Source organism: Lycium barbarum, chromosome 10, assembly GCF_019175385.1.
Source record: "Lycium barbarum isolate Lr01 chromosome 10, ASM1917538v2, whole genome shotgun sequence".
Taxonomy (NCBI): Eukaryota; Viridiplantae; Streptophyta; class Magnoliopsida; order Solanales; family Solanaceae; genus Lycium; species Lycium barbarum.
In genome coordinates, this window is record NC_083346.1 from 2,360,228 (window position 1) to 2,379,363 (window position 19,136).

Below are 19,136 nucleotides of genomic sequence, written 5' to 3' on the forward strand. Positions count from 1 at the left end.
TAACTTGCAATTGTCCAACTCCAACCAAACAACAATAACATGTTTAGCAACATTGTCTATATAACCGCAAGAGACTATATTAATAGCATACTAACTCCTACAACAGCCCATAACGACTTCAACTCCACTTTTTAACCATCTATGTCTTCATTCTTATTTTAGAACCCATGACAACAACAATCAACATTCAAACTAAATTAGCCCATCCATTTACATAAAACAGTCCACGGTTGGACTGTTTTTCCCACTTCCATATATATCATTTCTCTTACATCTTAACTCACATATTTAAAATGCAAACAATACACCACAATGTCCATAACAATCAACAACTAAAGTATCACATAAAACAGTCCATTAACTCCTTAAATCAACTCCTACACGGCTTCAACACAACTACATACAAAATTCCATAATTTTCATTCCCTTCAAACACACTACATCATTCAAACCATCCTTAATACATGTACAAGAAATTCAAACATTACTTCACATAAGCCCTTCACACGGCTAACTTTAAATTTCAACAACAACATTCAATACCAACATGCACCATTTTATACATATTCACAATGCATCCAACTCATTCTAAATGTAAAAGAAAATAACCAATTCTTACCTTGGATACTTGGCTCCAATTTGTGTCTTAAATCTTTATACTTGTTCTTGCTTCTCCACCTCTATCTCCTTGTCTTCTCCTTAGAATTTTTACTAAGCAACAAAACTGATTTTTTTTTTTTTTTTTTTTTTTAAGCCCCAATCTAGCCGTGAGTAGCCATGGGCATTTGTTTTTCTTGCTCTTGAGCTTTGTGTACCAACAAATGACTTGAAAATGGTCATTTGCACTACATCCCATTAAATATATATATATCCCATATTGCTACACGTATTCCCCCTTTTGATGACTCACTTTTGCACCTTGTTTTGTTAATTTCCAGATTTTGATTCCTTTTTTTTTTTTTTTTTTTTTTTCGGGTGGGGCCCACATGGCCCCTTAAGCTTAATTAATTAATGAAGTGATTTAAATTTTAATCCCACTTAATAATCTAATCATAGTTAATTTACCCCTAATCTCCAATAATATCTTTATACCAATAAAATTCATACACAATTTATGTTTTAATTAAAATTGAAAATTAACGATTTCTATTTCGTATCCGAAAATAATTCCGCCTTTAACTTGAGTCGATTTTCTTGCGGATAATTCGTCATATAAATGTACGGGGTATAACAAAAAGCTTCATTAAATCATTTATTTCAAACATGATAAAAGTGAATTTCTCTCCAAAAGTCTATTGACTTAATTGCAAAAGTATGCACCATCAATTTTATCAAGATTATCAATTTTATCAAGATTATCTAGTTCCCTTCTTGTTAATCTTGCCTTTTGAGTAAATTTATCAACAATTTTAACTCGGGAGATTCGATTTACAAGCAATTAAATGAAGGGATTTTTTCATTTATATACCTTCGGCCAAACTTAATTACTGGGAGCAGCCTGAATATACAAAACCTATACACTGATATGTATATTATATGTATACTATACATATGTTATGCGAATATTATATGTATATTAAAATATACAAAACCTATACATTTGCTGGCTATTTTGTAAACTAGATCAACCAAAAGTATTGGGCTGTAATCGTCCTTTAAATGAATAGCAGCACGACATTTTAAGCCAAAGGAACTTAGTAATGTTGGATATTGAAAAAGGCAGGTTATCCTTTCTTTCCACTCATCTTCCCCTGCCAATCTAGGAAAAAAGAGTTAAGAAAAAAGGATCCAGCATATATTGATTTCAATATTTCAGAATCTTAAGTATATATGTTCTGTTTTATGTATGCATACTTGTCACCACAATGCATATAGAACTGCCCAAGTTAATAGATGATATCTAAGACGTGGATGAAGATCCAAAATTCGGCTGAATGCAAGGGGTTAACCAGCATTTTAATCTATATAGTTGTAAGCAATTATGTTCAAAAGTTTTTCGCCTTGATCAGCTGTTGAGGATTCACATTGATCAAGAAGACGAGGTTATCTGACTTAGCTTTTCCTAACGTATGTGTATATGTATACAAGTCAATGACAAGTTTCAGATCCAAATACTTAAGGTGGTCTAAAGAAATTGGTGATTACTGGTGAGAGACAATGGCACATGAAGTTTCACATGGTTTTACTTACTCTCTAAATTATTCAGACCACAAATTTTGTTGAAGAACGAGACTACGCCCCTCTTCTTCTCATGATTTGTACATTTTTAGAATAAATTCCACAAGAATATGAACATAATGACTTTGCCCTGAACCACCTTGTTTTAAAATATGGTGACAGAGATCCAACACAGAATAACCACATGTTGACTTTACTGCAGTTGTTTTCTAGCATAACTAGCCAAGATGGCAATTTCAAAAGGTCTCTTATCTACATGACAAAGAAGGGGGAAGAACATGGTCTTGCTTCTCACCAGCAATTGTTCATCTAATGGTTTCAAATTATTTGCATTGGTAAGAAGTACATAGTATGAACTGATAACATAACTAATAGGCCTAATTGGTTGTCTACCAAAGTGAAGAAAGGAAGAAACTTATTATTTTTTCATCCTTTCAAACTAGCTTCATCCACAAATTTAAGGCCCCATATCAACATTGCCAACAGGCATCGGCACATGGCTTTGCCTTTGGTGGTTAGTGACAGAAACATCAGCACCAATCCAAAGCCTGTCTGTAGTCTTTTATATAAATAAGACCCCTTCCATGATCCTTTTTCATCATCAAGCACAAGCATTATCAATTCAGCCATCAAAGGTTTCTAAATTTCTTATTTAATTTCTTTGTTTCCAATCTTCCAAGAAAAAATGCCAATGCTCAGCGCTAAGAAACTCATCAAGATGGCCAGGAGATGGCAGAAGTTCGTGGCCAAGCAGAGAAAGAGAATTTCATTTCCTAGAAATGGCAGTGATGCTGATATTTGCAGTACATCCTCATCCTCCAAAGTTGAAAAAGGACATTTTGTGGTATATACGGCTGATCAAAGGCGCTTCGTGATTCCCTTGGTTTACCTTGAAAATGAGGCCATTGCACAACTTTTAAACTTGTCCGAAGAAGAGTTTGGGTTACCGAGTGGTGGCCCTATTACATTACCCTGTGATTCGGACTTCATGGACTATGTAATTTCCCTTATCAAGAAAGGTGTATCAGCTGGAGATCTTCACAAAGCGTTGCTCCTCTCAATTCCTTCATGTTGCTGTTCAACTTCTTCTTTTTACCAAGAAAGTGGAAATCAACACATTCTTGTTTATTGAGTCATGAGAGACTCCTTCTGTAAATGACAGTTGAAAATGGATTGTATAGCAGGTGAAAAATAGGCAACTGAAATATTGTATTATATTACAGATTGGAATAGAGCTTTATCTTGAAAGTAATCAGATATAGCTTCCTTTTTTAAATTTGACAATCGAGAAATCAACTTTGTCCATCGAGATTTAAAAGACATATGAATCATGACCACACAAAGCTAAATGACATGAAAATTAATTGTAAAGACTTTAAATGGGGTGAAACTGTGAAGTGTTCTTCTTTAGACTCTCTTTGCAGTTATTTTCATACTTTATCAATGTGGTTTGTAAAGAAGCGGCAAACTAGAACAACCATTTAGAATGTGATAACAAAGCTCAGAGTTCAAATTACACTTGTTTGAAGGAATGAAAAAAGAAAAGGCTATTAAAGAAGGACCGGCAAGCTTCTAAAGAGGGGGTTCACATGATACCTTAGGGAGCTTTATAAGGCATAAAACAAGTTCGCATGGTACACACCTTTTTGGGCTCAGTGATGGCATAACCCAAGGGACAAATTATGGAGGTCTATTGGGTAAAAACGGTCAATATGTCATGGGCTTGGGTTGTGATAAATATTATTGAGCCAAAGGGACAAATTCGTGAGGTCTGTTGGGTCAAAGCGGACAATACGTGTCATGGGCTTGGGTATGACATCTTTAGAGAACTATAGAAGCTAAATTCAAATATCTTTATCCTTTCAACTATCTGCATTTTAGAGGCTGTTACTGCGTCTTTTTGCTTGGCTTCATTTTTGATGTAGTTATATACATTGCCCAGTCTTGACTAGAACGACTAAAATGGTGGCGATTAGAATTGCAAATGGCCTAACTCAGATGAGTGTTTGATGGCCTATCTACTTTGATTAATTGCTTTTCAGCAAACTTTAGCTATTAGTGATTCAAGTCAGGTGCCAGATTTCATGCACATCCCAATATTTTTGTGTTCGAATTAATCTTTTTCCATTAAATGACACACTCAAATGCACTAGTCTCCTCCACTAGTGCAGATAAAGAATGCAGGTGTTTGAATACTTGTTCAGCAGCAAGACTCTATAAGAATATGGGAATTGTCTAGGCAAATATGACAAATCAGTGAGTAATCAGAACTAGAACTTCTACTAGTCATAAATTTACATAGGGAAATCTCCAAGGTTCTTGTAGTCTCAAATATACAATGAAAACGACCTCTCTCTATAATCACCTCTTTCTCATTTACAAGTCCTACTATTTTACAAAAAAAATCATTTGTTGAAGAGTTTGCACAATGATACTACTCATGATCTTCTTAAGCGGGAAGTGAGATCAACAAACACATTCTCTTCGCAAGGTATTGTGAGACCACCCATTGGATGATCGAAGCCAAACTCTTCTTCGGCTTTAGGTAGCAAGTGTTGAAATAAAGGATGGCTCAAGTATGATACTGGCCGACAAATTTCTTCTTCTGGCTCTCTCCTACATATACTGCACAGTGTCCTTTTGGAACACCGGAACACCTCCAGATGTTGACCTCCTTAAGAACTGATTAGCCGGAGTCACTTTGATGCCCATTGTCACAGGGATATCTTGTAAGCCAAAATGATGAAGGAAAAGGATGAATTTTGAGAAATGCAAAGAAAACGAAAGTTCTTTGTATGTCAGGATACTTGTGTTCTGCTCAAATGTTTTGTGTATAAGTGTGTATATATATATTAGTACTCTATATAAATGAGAATCTCAAAAATTTGTCGTCCTCACAGGGTCCAATTGGTAATTTTAGTTCTCTGAGTACAGTACATGATACTGCTATACGTTGGCTTTTACTTGCATTGCCTTAATTCATTTTCTGAAGACCCCTTGGCCTTGATGGACCTCTATAATTGGTGCGTTGAAGTGGCTTTTTAAGGAAGTCTTTTTTGCAGAGGGTCCCACGCCAATTCTACTTTTGCATGGTAGTCATTACCCATGCTTTTCATCTTATATTACCTCAGTTAACTTGTATATTTTTGTAAATAAAATCATCTTTACATGCCTTTTTACAAGGCTTAAATTTCTAATTCCTAAAGCATTCTTGATCAAAATATAGCATATTTTTACATTTAAAAGCTTAAAAACGATCCTGATCCTTCACTGCTGCAGTCTTACATTTTATCTGCTCACGTATAAGTTTTTTTTTATCTACTCAAGTATAAGTTTTATGGGTCTTGGGTGTATGTATTGCTTTTAATATTTATGTTTAGATCAAAATAAATGATTTTTTACATTAAAGTTTTTTTTTTTTTTTAAATTTATCCTTGTTTAGATAAGTGAAGAGCATAACCAAGCACCCCGATTAAAATTTGCACTACTATTTAGCGAAAATACTTTTTACTTTTTAAGGGTAAGTCAATTTTTAAGGGGTGTGTCTAAGCTAAAAACACTAACAATATGTACCGGGGGGCACCTTATAGGTTGATTTAGGTAACTTTGGAGCAAAATTTTCTTTTTTAATTGAAGCATTTATTAGGTCTTACTTTACATTTAAACACGTCTGACGTTATATATTCTTCTCCATCTTATTTTCTTTTTTGGTTTCCCACTAGGTGTTCGGTCTGGTACTTACATTGGAACCTGACTAAATTCGTATTTTTGTCGCGTAGGGCCCATTCGGAGGAAGCGCTCCCTATCAAGGATTTTTTCATACCCGAGACTCGAACCCAAGACTTCTGATTAAGGAAAGAGCAGCTCATCTGTTGCACCACATCTTTTGGTGGTCATATTATTCTCTCTATTTGTTTTAAATCTCCAATTTTTTGCTTCTTTAATAAGCTTATATATGCTTACAAATATAAAAAGTAAAGTTTATTAAATGGTACCGTAAAACGTTAAAATAAAAATAGTGTTATTAAGGCTAGAAACCACATTTAACTAGCATAAATCCTTACACATGAAATAATGAGTGAAAAATTAATAAATATCAAAGAAGTCTATCCTATTAATAAAAGAAAAATCACATTCTCATAAATTCATAAAAATACAAAAATATTTTTCAATTTATGATCTTCACCGAGTTGTAATTTTCATACTTTATCATGTTAGTTGATAGAATATGAAATCACTTGCGTCTATTTGATATTTGCTAATTTTTCTACTACACTAAACTTGTTTTCCATAGATATTTTTTTAAGACTATTCAATTATATGTCGAAGAAGCTTTAATAATTATGAAAACTTATCAGCAAGATATTATTAACCTGCAGTTATATTAAATTAATTATGTAGTAGAAAAATGTAACAAAAATTATACTTATTTAATAAAAATTACGTATTGTTTTTGAAAAAATTGCACGTTTTGTCCTTCAAATGCGCAGGCATTTCATTAAGTTTTGCCCTTCAAATGGGATGGTCTTTAAATTTTTTCTATAGCAATAGAATTTATGCCTATCGACGTAAGTTCACTAATGGCAAAAGGCTTTATTTGTAGGATATTATGATGCGAAAATATAAATTCATGTCCCGCAAAAAATTATTCCAAATTTGTTATGAGGGAAAAATCAAAGACCAACACAAATTTGGGTCGAAAATGCAAATATATATTTTGAGTTTGGGTTTGGGCTTAGCACGAACATCCGGTAACTAGTGTATATATATATATATATAAGCTAATGACAAGTTTCAACACATAAATGTTTTGTGGTGAAGAGAAATTTGAGAGACAATAGGACATGAAGATTCACATGGTCTTGCTTACTCTGTTATTGTCATAGTATTCAGGCCATAAATTTGTTGAAGAACAACACTATCTGTTTCTCATGATTTGAAACAGAAGAAGAAACCATTAAAATAATATCCACAAGACAGGATGAAATTGATGACTTCGTCCTGGACCACTTGATTTAAAGATGTGGTGACACATAATTCAATAAATGCATCAAACTCTTTGCTTAAAACTAGACAAACAGCCATGTCCACAATTCTTATGGTCCATATTAAACATCAGCACATGATTTTGCCTTGTTGGCAACTTTAGCTACCATTTAAGTTCATTCTCTAGCCTCAACTATAAGTAAACTGCTTCCGTAAGACATTTTGATCATCAAGCAGATAGAACTTAATCAGACCTTTTCAAAGATCATAAACTTTTTTCTTTCAACTATCGCAAATAAACCAATATGATAAGTGCTAAGGGACTGATCAAGAGGGCAAGGAAATGGCAGAAGTTCGCAGCCAAGCAGAGGAATGGAATTTCTTTTCCAAGAACCAATTACCATGATGCAGAGAGTTGTAGCACGTCCTCTTCTATAGTTGGTAAAGGGAATTTTGTGGTGTATACAACTGATCAGAAGCGATTTGTGGTTCCTTTGGCTTATCTTCAACACAAGGTAATCAGACAAATGTTACATATGTCTGAAGAAGAGTTTGGGCTTCCAAGTAATGGTCCTATCACATTACCATGCGATGCCCTATTCATGAATTATATCATATCACTCATCAAAAGAGGTGTAGCTGTAGATCTTCAGAATGCTTTGCTTGTATCAGTCGCTTCTAGTCGATGCTCATCAGCTTCATACCTTCATGAACAAAGAAACCCGCAATTGCTAGTTTGCTAAGCAGACTGTGATAACTTTTGTAGTGGATACATGATACTCAACAAGTGTACAGGATATTAACATCAAATTTCTCATCAAACATTCCATATTCTTGCCTCCAAACTGTTTACTTTTTATAATTTGGGAAATTCTGATTGCATATCCTTTCTCTGTAGTAGTCTTGCACCTAAAAATATATAGCCTATTGTTTTCAAAATCACTGGTTAAGTTGATATGCTCAATTCATAGAACGTAATGTCAAAAGCTTCATTAAATCATTAATTCTTTCCAACAAGAAGTAAAGACTATAGACTTAATTGCAAAAGGATGAACCAGCTTCGGGCTTCCGCAAAGACTAATTTCAACAAACAGATTTAGTTTGCTTCTTGTTAATGCTGTTTTCTCAGTACATTTGTCAAAAATCTTTGACTTTCCATTTCAGTTTACAAACAATTGCGTGGATAATAGCAGTAGGTATTTATAACGCCCAAAAAAACTTTAACAATTTTGGACAATGCAAAGGGGAGTTGATCCTTTATTGCACAAAGGGAGGCTTGGTATCATAACTAACAAGTCAAAAGAAGAGTAAGAAGTTTGGAAGAGGTCTAATGTTCAATGTAAAGGTCTCCTATCTACATGACAAGGCAGACAACAGCACATGGTTCAGAAAACTTAATCTATAATTTAGAAAACAAGTCTTCATTCAAAGGTCAGAAACTCTTCAAATTTGGTGAGAAGTCCTAAGTGTGACTTGATATTATAACTAATAGGTCCATTCTGACATTCTGTTGTCGACAAAAGTGAACAATGGAAGGAACTCATCATCTTCCCTTCTTTCGACAAGTTTCATCCACAAATTCAAGGCCCCATATCAAAATAGCAACAGGCATCAGCACATGGCTTTACCTGCAGTGGCTAGTGGTAAGCTCCAGCTCAATGAGCACACTGGTACATTTGGTCTAAACTCTTTATTTTATTGATAAAGGTACATTACTATTGATGAAGCACACTAAGATTGTTCTGAATATGTACATCAAAAGCTAAAGAATCCATTCCCTTAATTCTGAGGAGCGCTAATAAATTCTATGATGCTATCGGTGTCTTCATTAAACTCCTGTGTGCAGCAAAAGGAAAGTAAAAGAATATAGTTAAACTTGATCTAGCTAATGGCTCTTTCCTTTTTCACAACCTCCGGTTTGTCTCTCTCCAAACTGTCCACCATATGCAAAGATGGTATTGTTTGCCATGTTTGATGCCTTTGATGTTCCAATAGTAAAGCAGTTCTTTGCGGTGTCTTTGGTTAGGCATAGTCCAACTTAATCCAAAGATGATCAAAAACATGTGCCATAATTGAAAAACCACAAGGCAGTGTAGGGATATGTGACGATAGGCCCAAGTGCTTCTCAAGATTTGGCACAGTATGGATTAAATTTATGACTTAGTCCTGGACCACTTGGTTTAAAGATATGGTGACAGAGAATTGAATGAATGCAACAACCACTTTTCTTAAAACTAGAGAGCTACCTATGTCCACAATTCTTAAGGTCCCATACAAAACAAAAGCACATGATTTTGCCTAAAATACCTAATTCAAGTTGGCAACTTTAGCTACAATACAAATTCATTCTCTAGCCTCAAACTATAAATAAACTGCTTCTATGAGCCATTTTGATCATCAAACAGATAGCACTTCATCAAACCTTTTGCGAGATCATCAACTTTTCTCTTTCCTATATCCATAAGAAATCAATATGGTCAGTGCTAAGAAACTCATCAAAATGGCAAGGAAATGGCAGAAGTTTGCAGCTAAGCAAAGGAAGAGAATTTCTTTTCCGAGATCCAATTACAATGATGCAGAGAGTTGTAGCACATCATCTTCTATTGTTACAAAAGGTCATTTTGTGGTGTATACAACTGATCAGAAGCGATGTGTGGTTCCTTTGGCTTATCTTCAACACGAGGTAATCAGACAACTGTTGCACATGTCCGAAGAAGAGTTTGGACTTTCAAGTGATGGACCTATTACATTACTGTGTGATGCTCTATTCATGAACTACGTCATATCACTCATCAAAAGAGGTGTAGCTCCAGGTCTTCATAATGCTTTGCTCGTTTCAGTCGCTCCCAGCCGATGCTCATCAGCACCATACCTTCAAAAAGAAAGAAACTCACAACGGCTAGTTGTTGAACTAACTGTGATAAATTTTGTAATCGATACCTGATATAAGTGTACAGAATACAATTAACACTAAAGTATTCATCAAAAATTCCATATTCTTGCCTTCAAATTGATCTATTCCATGATGGTTTAGGAAATTCTTGTTTCTTTTCATTCGCTTTCTCAGAGTAGTGACTAGTCTTAGGGCATAAAGATATGGATGTTTCTCCATTTGATATCCCGTCTTAGGGCATACAATAGTTGGATTGTTACAAATACTTCTCCAGGAACCACTTTTTAGCGTGAGAATCTCAGCGGATGGCAGTACGCACCACTTGCTCAGCTTAAGATCTTGTAGCCATCACTAGTTGCATCATATCCCAATCCGAAAGTATTATCCTGTAGTGTAAATCCTGAATGGAGGAGTACTAGTTTTGTCGATTCTCTTGTGGAGGGTTTCCACAGCAAAAGTTGTTTACGAAATAGACTAACAACTCCAAGAAGAACCAACCCATCGCAAGAAGAAAAAATGCTGGCTATACCAAACGGTGTGCTGTATGAAGGACAACCAAGATTTTGTACATCCTGAACGAGTTGATTAGTCGATAAAGAAGAAGAATGGAAGGTAAACATACCACCATTAACAGGCAATTATTGGCCAACAAGAAGTTTTTGGGAGTTAAAGTCATTCTTGGCATGATTGAGATGTTTCATCTTAAAGTAAGATTCGGAGATTAATGTCTCTCAAAATTTTGAAACACATTTGAATCGAAGAAGAGACCGCACGGGTAACCTGCTGAGGATGTCCAAAACTATTCCCTCTTCACAGTGAATTCCCATGGCCTAGATAGGACAAGGCAAGTGCTTAATTAGTAGTAGTTCACAAATTAAAGACATTAATCTTTTAGACACAGAGACACACACACCCCTATATATATATGAAACTAAGAACAAATATTAAAGAAGAAATCTCCTGCGACTAGAGTCCAACCAACAATAAACAAATTTCACAACAAAAAAAAATGGTAACAACCTGAAATCAGAAATCACTTGATGATCAACAATATCTATTAGCTTTGGTGGCTTCACAACTCTATTTCCTACAAATTAATTTTAAAAATAGTGGTTAGAGTTGTGATCGAGCAGAGACGTATCCAAGATTTTTAAAATATGGGTTCTGGACCATAATCTTTTTTGCTTACTCAGATTCTATATAAATTATGTATACATATTAAATAAATTTTTAATATAAATACAGAGTCTGAGTCAAAGCTACTTGATTCTGCTGAACCCGTAATTCTAATGGTGGCTGGGGCCACAAGGGGTTCATCCTAATCCTACTCACAGAGAAACTACATTTCATATACAAGGTCACAATTACTTTTTAGGTATATATAATAGATTTAAATTTTGCTTCTTCTTGTGTTTACTGTTTTATAATTTGAGTCCCCCAGTGAAAAATCTGACTCCTCCCCGACCCCGAGTTAGTGAGGAGGTTGTATTAAGTTTGCTAAACAAAAAGCAACAGACACATAGAGCAGACTTAGAAACTAATACCTTTGCAAATTTGATTGGAGGTACTGATTTCCTAGTTTTTTTCTCAGTTGACGATTTGTCTTTTGTGTTATATTTTTTTGCTTCTCTATTTGCTTCAATTTTAATGCTAGGGTTTTTAATAGTCATGAATATTGAATAGGACTCTTCATTACCTAAAAATTAGGAAAAAATTAATTTCACGTTCAAGTAACTGAGCTTTATCCATTGGAACAGTAAATTCATTAATTTTTATTTACTATTGCAATAAATTATGATTTCTTTTTTGCAATATTAAAGTAACTAAATTTTACCCACCATTTATAACCCTGAGATTTGAAAAATTCTAACATTCTCAATTTGGGTGTACATTTACCAGAAGTTTTGCTTTTGATGCGGGAAATAACTTTGCTCATAAATACGTAAAGATAAATAATTTGCTCATAAATACGTAAAGATAAATAAATCTTGCACATGCATGCAACTGTGAATGACATGAAAATTAACTTGAAAGAGTCTAACTGAAGTGAAATTAAATCAAACATGAGTCATTCTTGATTGAAAGCAATGCTTCAAATTCCACGATTACAAGAATAAAAATCAACAACAACAATAATTTTTCTTATGATGATTATGATGATGATAATGTAATCTATATACATATATATATATATATATATATATATATATATATATATATATATATATAAAGGAGAAATATAGGCCCGTTAACATGGCGCTCTCTATGATCAGGAAATATATTTATCTATTTTTTCATTTTTTTGGTTTTCCTCTCTCATGCTTTTCATCATTTACTAAAAATTCATTGAAAAAAAAATAATCAGAAGACACATCCTTACAGAAATAACCGTTTTTACAGTTTATCCCTCATTTAGTATTATTATAGATTCACTTGTCCTAATTCAAAAGACACACGACTACAGTTGCAAACGTTTCTTCAACTAGGAACAAAACGTCTCAGTGACAGTATTGCTATGAGGCAGTAAATTAGTGCTCTCGACTTGGACTTGGTTTCATTAGCATTGCAATGGTTATCATCGACTACCAACCGTAGACCCATATGTTGTTACAAAATTATGTTACATCTTCTGCAAATATTGGAACCGTGTATTTCTTGATTCTAAAAAGAAAGTGACACAATAGTGTCGGTGAAATCTCTGTTATTGATGACACAACAATATAGCCGGTGCGGATTCACACCGCTGGGTGTGGGTTCGCGAGAACCCACAACTTTTATTCGAACTTTGTATTTATAATGTGAAACCTTTCAAATATATAAGAAATTTGAGCTGAGAACCCAATAACAACATACACGGTTGGCTGGGAACCCACAAGCTTTAGATTCTGAATCCGCCTCTGAATATAACACTATTATGATATTTCGTTTCATGATTTTGATGAGATTACACTGAATATGTTATTATTACTGTTTTTTGTTAATTTTTATAGGCAACTGCCATGGAAGAAGCTGAAAGAAATGTTATACGTACTGCGCTTTTTAGTTTGCAGTAAAACATTTCTTTTGAATGGCGTGTGGTCTTTTTCAAAATACGTTTGAAGTGGTAAAACGAACTACTATTTGAAGAAAGAGTTACTAAAGTTACTAAAGAATGTTAAAAATGACAGAACTCTCATGCTGGAAGATGCAACAACGACACTAAAGAAGGAGAGAGATAACAAAAAAGGAAAGAAGAAAAATAGATACGAGAAAGCTCCTCAAAAGGGGATTTAGAGGGGATTTAGAGGATGAGGAGAAGAGATCTCAGAATGACAAAAATATCGACGACTTTAACGCATACAATGACAGTCGGAATCCCAAAATACTTTAAGGATCTTGCATCCCAAAATCATTAATTACATTGTACAATTAGTGTGTAATATTGGTTCTTTAAGACTGTATGGCTGTATGCCATAGTTACGAATACCCATAATTAAAAAAAATCGTATGTCATTTAAAATTATTATACGAGAAACTCTTTGGTTGTTTATTCACATCTATTTCATTCTTTTACATAAGTCAATTGGTTATTTTCTTTTTATTTCTTTTATCATTTTTCCGCATATTAACAAAGTCATATTATATCAATCATTCGGCACAATCCAGAGACTTTAGGCCCATATTCAATTTTAATGTTATTTTGTGTCAAAGTTTATCCCATTTCAATTTAAGATTTTTGATGTAGAAGTTCTTGCTGATCTATATATTAGCAAGTCACTTTTCACATTATATTTAATTTTATTTGTCTTCTGATTATTAAATTGAGGCTATAATTAAATATGGAAGAGTAGAATGACTTGCTCATGTCTTTTAAAACAGCACGAAGTGCGGAAAGTTTCTCTAGTAATGTAATAATCCAAGGAGTTAGGACCCCTTCGCCAAAAAACACACTGAATAAGTACATATATAAGGTCAAGATTATTTTTTATGCATACATATAATAGATGTTGAATCCGTTTTAGTTTTCTTCATGCAATTATTTTTTTATAGTAAAAATCTACTCTACCACTAGTTCAAAGGGAATTGACACCCTTTGCTGGCAATTTATACCCACTTTGTTGATAGGTCAAAAATATTACGTATGTATCATCATAATTATAATATACTAAAAGTGGGAAGATTCTAAGTCAAAGACTATTTAGCCCTTACAATCAGACCCTATTTGTTACATCCCGCGTTTCCATGCGTTGGAAAGCGTATGAGTTAAATGACACCGGTAACGGAAACGAGGTTATCCCCCCCCCCCCCCCCAAGATTATAGGTGGTCGGAGCGATGGTACAGATGTGTTATAAATATTAGAAGCTAAACAAATCGAAGAAAATAAATTTCGTCGAGGTTATATATGTAAGACCCATAAGTTTGACGAGTTTCGAAACTATTATATATAGCCTTGATATGGTATTTTCTTTTAAGTGAAACCTTTTAATAAAAAAAAAACAAATTGAAAATTGAAAAGTATGATTTCGAGTACTTACTATTATTGCTACTACCCTTTGAATATGCTTTAAATTATATACATGATATGAGGAAGTTTATAAATGGAATTTTCCTTATTGTGACGATAGAAATTATTTTCTCATAAGAAAAGAAGATCATCTCTCTACCGTTTTGAGAAATAAGGATACAAAAATTGGTACTTTTTATATAGACTGGGAAAATTAGAAGTTGATAAAAAGTATGTATTTTTACATGAATGTTTTAATGAAATATTAGTGTACTTATTAATTTTATATGGTACCATGATTCATTAATATTTTAATAGTAGTACTTGAGATAAGGCTTATATTCTTTAATTGTTTCATGGTGCATTCACGTGTCATGTCTATATAATTGACATAAATGTAGTATATTAAAGGATTAATGGATAAGTACCATTGTACCAACATATTCTTCTACAGCCTATTTTTTTTTTCATTAGTACTAATAGCAAGTACCTTTGTTTTCTTCTTTCAAGTTCGTTGATATCAGCAGAAAATATCTTTTGCTTAAATTAATCAATAGTACCAGCAAGTATTTGATTCCTTTTTTAAAATTTTCACAGTAGCAGCAATCGATTCTCCTCCTCTTCAAATTAATGAAGTGCTACAGAAACTTGTTCCTTCTTTAAATTTCAACGTAGTGCGGTAGTAACCTAATAAAGGTTCCTTTTATGAAATTTCCTCAAATTCTCTCAAATCCATCCAAGATCAAGTATAGCTTTATTCCTTCGTCGATTTCATGATTATAATTTCGGTCCCCTCCGAATCTTAGCAATTTCGGGATTACTTTGTGTTGAAGTTGAAGCTTTCTTCTAGGTGAAGTATCCTAAGATTAAGGATTTTCTTGTGTGATTGAGGTAAGATTACATCTTTTCTATATGTTCTTGAGTTAGTTTGGTCATTAGTCAACTTGTTAGATAAAGAAATTGTGCGACACAAGTTAGGATATATGCTAGAGCTCTTGTTAGTTTTGTGGGCTGATTTAGAATATGATCTTGAGTCATTAAGGCTAGATTTTCTAAAATAGCTAGGGGTTGATGTTGTAGTTGGGGCTGTTTTGATATGTTGTTGTTCTTGTTAAATTAAAAGAATTGAAGATATGGTTGTGTCCATATGTTGTTGTTGGTATTTCTGTGTCAACAGGAGAGCAATTGGAAATTCGGGATAGGCGAACATATAGGGGAAGTGTTGCCCGAATTTCGATAAGTCTCTAGATAATAGAATGCCTTAAAATGAAAATATATGAACTAAAGGAATGTTCTATAAGAAATGGGCTATGGAATTGTGAACCAGAAAATGTAGTTACTAACGACAACATTACTTTATATAAATAGGCTAAAGGAGCGACGAGGCGAAAGGGATTCACGAATAAGTGCTAAAGGTATGTAAAGCAACCTTCCTTCTTTTGGCATGCCTTAGTTTTACATAGGCTAGATTAGAGCCTTAAGGGAATTCCAAATTTGAAATCCGAGCATGATATGATCCTTATATAATTCTTGGCACTCTTATGTATGGTTTGATGAAATATGAACCTTTATGTATTTGAAATAATCGCCTTCCGAACTTTGTATAGAAAGGTTTCACTTTAAAGAATTTCGAAATGTTTGAATGCCATATCTTTCACATAAAGGCTCGGATTGTTCCAATACTTTTATAGAAGTTTGCATGATGTATAATGAGTATGATTTCCATAGGCGGGCCCGACTCGGGTCAATACCCGTCCGTGGGTCCCGCGATTTTCCTTTATGTAATTCGGGAATTTTTGAAAGAATTCGTTATGACTATTATTTCGATTTTCAAGTATGATCATTTTACTTATGTTTGAGTTCATGATAATGATTTTAAGTATATGACTACTCACGACTCTACTCGTGCGTTCTGTTATATCTTTCGCCGGTTCCCGGGCCGGTTCTGTTATCGTGCGCGCTTTGATATACTCCGGAGTTATGCTGTGTTTATGGTTCTCCGAGCTACTCGCAAAAGAGGGTCGGGTTCCACATATATTTGGTGTTATGCTGTGTATGGCGTTATGTTGTGATGTGATATGTGACGGGGATACAGAGATTTGAAACATTCTGGTGTTATGTTGTGTTATGGCGCCATTGCCGGGCGGGCGACTATATTCTTCTGTACCCTACGCATGACTTACATATTTTTGAAAGTAAACAAATTTTGATATGTTGGATTTATACTTATGTTCTGTACTACTATTTCGTTTATGCCTCAGATTTGTTTCTGTATTTTCTGCTTTGCATACTCAGTACATATTTCGTACTGACCCCCTTTCTTCGGGGGGCTGCGTTTCATGCCCGCAGGTACAGACGCACAGTTTGGTGATCCTTCCGTTTAGGACATCCCCTTCTGCTGTTTGGAGTGCTCTTCTCATTTCAGAGCATACATTTTGGTATATATTTGTTCGCTATGTATATATGTATTTGTTCAGGGGTACGGCTGGGCTGTCACGACCCAACCCCGTGGGCCGCAACTGGTGCCCTACTTGGACACCCAGACAGATAAACATATCAAATCGTAACACACTTATCCAAATCGAATCACACACAGAATAGCGCATACAGCACAAATATCACACGCTGCCTTTAATTATATCAAACTGTCTCAAACTATATCAAACTGTATCGAACACATTTCAACGCAACCATATGCGGACATATATATATATATCAAAAAGCCGGCAAGGCTATCAAATGTATCAAAAGCCGACAAGGCTATCAAATGTATCAAAAGCCGACAAGGCTAACAGATGGCGCAACGGCCCAAAACATATACAAAGTGCACGCCGACAAGGCTGCCATAACGAATAGGGTCATACAAACACATCTGTACAGAAGTAGGCACACACACCCACAAATACGTCTACAGACCTCTAAACAGACAAACCGAATCATATGGCGGGACAGGGCCCCGCCGTATCCCTGAACAAATACATATATACATAGCGAACAAATATATACCAAAATGTGTGCTCTGAAATGAGAAGAGCACTCCAAACAGCAGAAGAGGGTGTCCTAAATGGGTAGATCACCAAACTGTGCGTCAGTACCTGCGGGCATGAAACGCAGCCCCCGAAGAAAGGGGGTCAGTACGAAATATGTACCGAGTATGCAAAGCAGAATATACAGAAAACAAACCTGAGACATAAACGAAACAGAAGTGCCGAACATAAGTGCAAATCCAATCATATCAAAATGTTTAGTTTCAAATATGTAAGTCATGCATAGGGTACAGAAGAATATGGTCGCCCGCCCGTCGATGGCGCCATAACGCAGCATAACACCAGAAAGGTTTCAAATCTCTGTATCCCCGTCACATATCACATCACAACATAACGCCATACACAGCATAACACCAAATATAGGTGGAACCCGACCCTCTTTTGCGAGTAGCTCGGTGAACCATAAACACAACATAACTCCGGAGTATAATAAAATGCGCACGATAACAGAACCGGCCCGGGAACCGGCGAAAGATATAACAAAACGCACGAGCAGAGTCATGAGTAACCATATGCATAAAATCATTATCATAGACTCAAATATAAGTAAATGACCATACTTGAAATTCGAAATGATAATCATACCAAATTCTTTCAAAAGTCATCCGAATTACATAAAGGAAAGTCGCGGGACCCACGGACGGGTATTGACCTGAGTCGGGCCCGCCTATGGAAAATATACTCATTATACATCATGCAAACTCCTATAAAAATATTGGAGCAATCCGAGCCTTTATGCAAAAGATATGGCATTTCGTAGTTACGAAATTCTTTAAAACAACTTTTTGTACAAAGTTTGGAAATCAATGCTTTCGAGGACATAATGGTTCATACTTCATCACAACATACATAAGAATGCCAAGAAATATATATAAGGATCATAACGTACTCGGATTTCGAATTTAGAATTTCCTCGAGGCTTGTAATGTAGCCTATTGAAAACTAAGGCATGCCAAAAGAAAGAAGGGCTGCGCTTTACATACCTCGTATGCACTCCAAGATATCCAATCTAAAGTAAATCCCAATCTACGCCTCGGGCTCCCCAAGGTCTACAAATATGCCAACGAATATCCAATATTAACCATAGGCACTTAAGCAATTCATTTCAAACTAACACTAAATTCTACAGAAAATTCGGCAGCATTTCCCCTGTAAATAGGCCAACCCGAGAATTTAACTCATCCAAAATCAACAACAACAACAACAATAACCAACCTAGCAACATCGATAACCAATTCGAAAGGCAATATAGCAATAGTAACTCTCTTTTTCATCATTCACAACTTTCCAAATATCCAAATCAATGGCTTACCTTCAAGCCAACATCAACGCTTATACATTCAAATACTAACCCAAACCCATACTAACAACATTCAAGAACATTCTAAACAATTTACATAATTTTTCCAACAATCCAATAATTGGCTCCAATGTGGCCGAAAACAGCCCCTAGAAACCGAGAGCAGCCCCCATCCACATTTCGCAATTTCAATTCGTGATTCGTATCAATAATCCACCATATAACGATATCATTTTCACAAATATACG

The 19,136-nt window shown here is 34.8% G+C and overlaps 3 protein-coding genes and 1 pseudogene across 3 annotated transcripts; 3 read left to right on the forward strand and 1 right to left on the reverse strand.

Annotated features, from left to right (window-relative positions):
• Positions 1-2,703: 2,703 nt before the first annotated feature.
• On the forward strand, positions 2,704-3,488 carry LOC132614862 (auxin-responsive protein SAUR68-like). Its single transcript, XM_060329414.1, has one exon. It carries the CDS (start codon positions 2,864-2,866, stop codon positions 3,308-3,310), a length of 447 nt encoding a protein of 148 aa, XP_060185397.1. The 5' UTR covers positions 2,704-2,863; the 3' UTR covers positions 3,311-3,488.
• A 1,001-nt stretch (positions 3,489-4,489) lies between these two features.
• On the reverse strand, positions 4,490-5,285 carry LOC132615271 (auxin-responsive protein SAUR21-like; annotated as a pseudogene).
• A 2,029-nt stretch (positions 5,286-7,314) lies between these two features.
• On the forward strand, positions 7,315-8,160 carry LOC132614624 (auxin-responsive protein SAUR68-like). Its single transcript, XM_060329118.1, has one exon. It carries the CDS (start codon positions 7,470-7,472, stop codon positions 7,905-7,907), a length of 438 nt encoding a protein of 145 aa, XP_060185101.1. The 5' UTR covers positions 7,315-7,469; the 3' UTR covers positions 7,908-8,160.
• Positions 8,161-9,344: 1,184 nt separating this feature from the next.
• On the forward strand, positions 9,345-10,746 carry LOC132614962 (auxin-responsive protein SAUR68-like). The gene has a single exon (XM_060329517.1). The coding sequence runs from the start codon at positions 9,638-9,640 to the stop codon at positions 10,106-10,108; it is 471 nt and encodes a 156-aa protein (XP_060185500.1). The 5' UTR covers positions 9,345-9,637; the 3' UTR covers positions 10,109-10,746.
• The last annotated feature ends 8,390 nt before the right edge of the window (positions 10,747-19,136 follow it).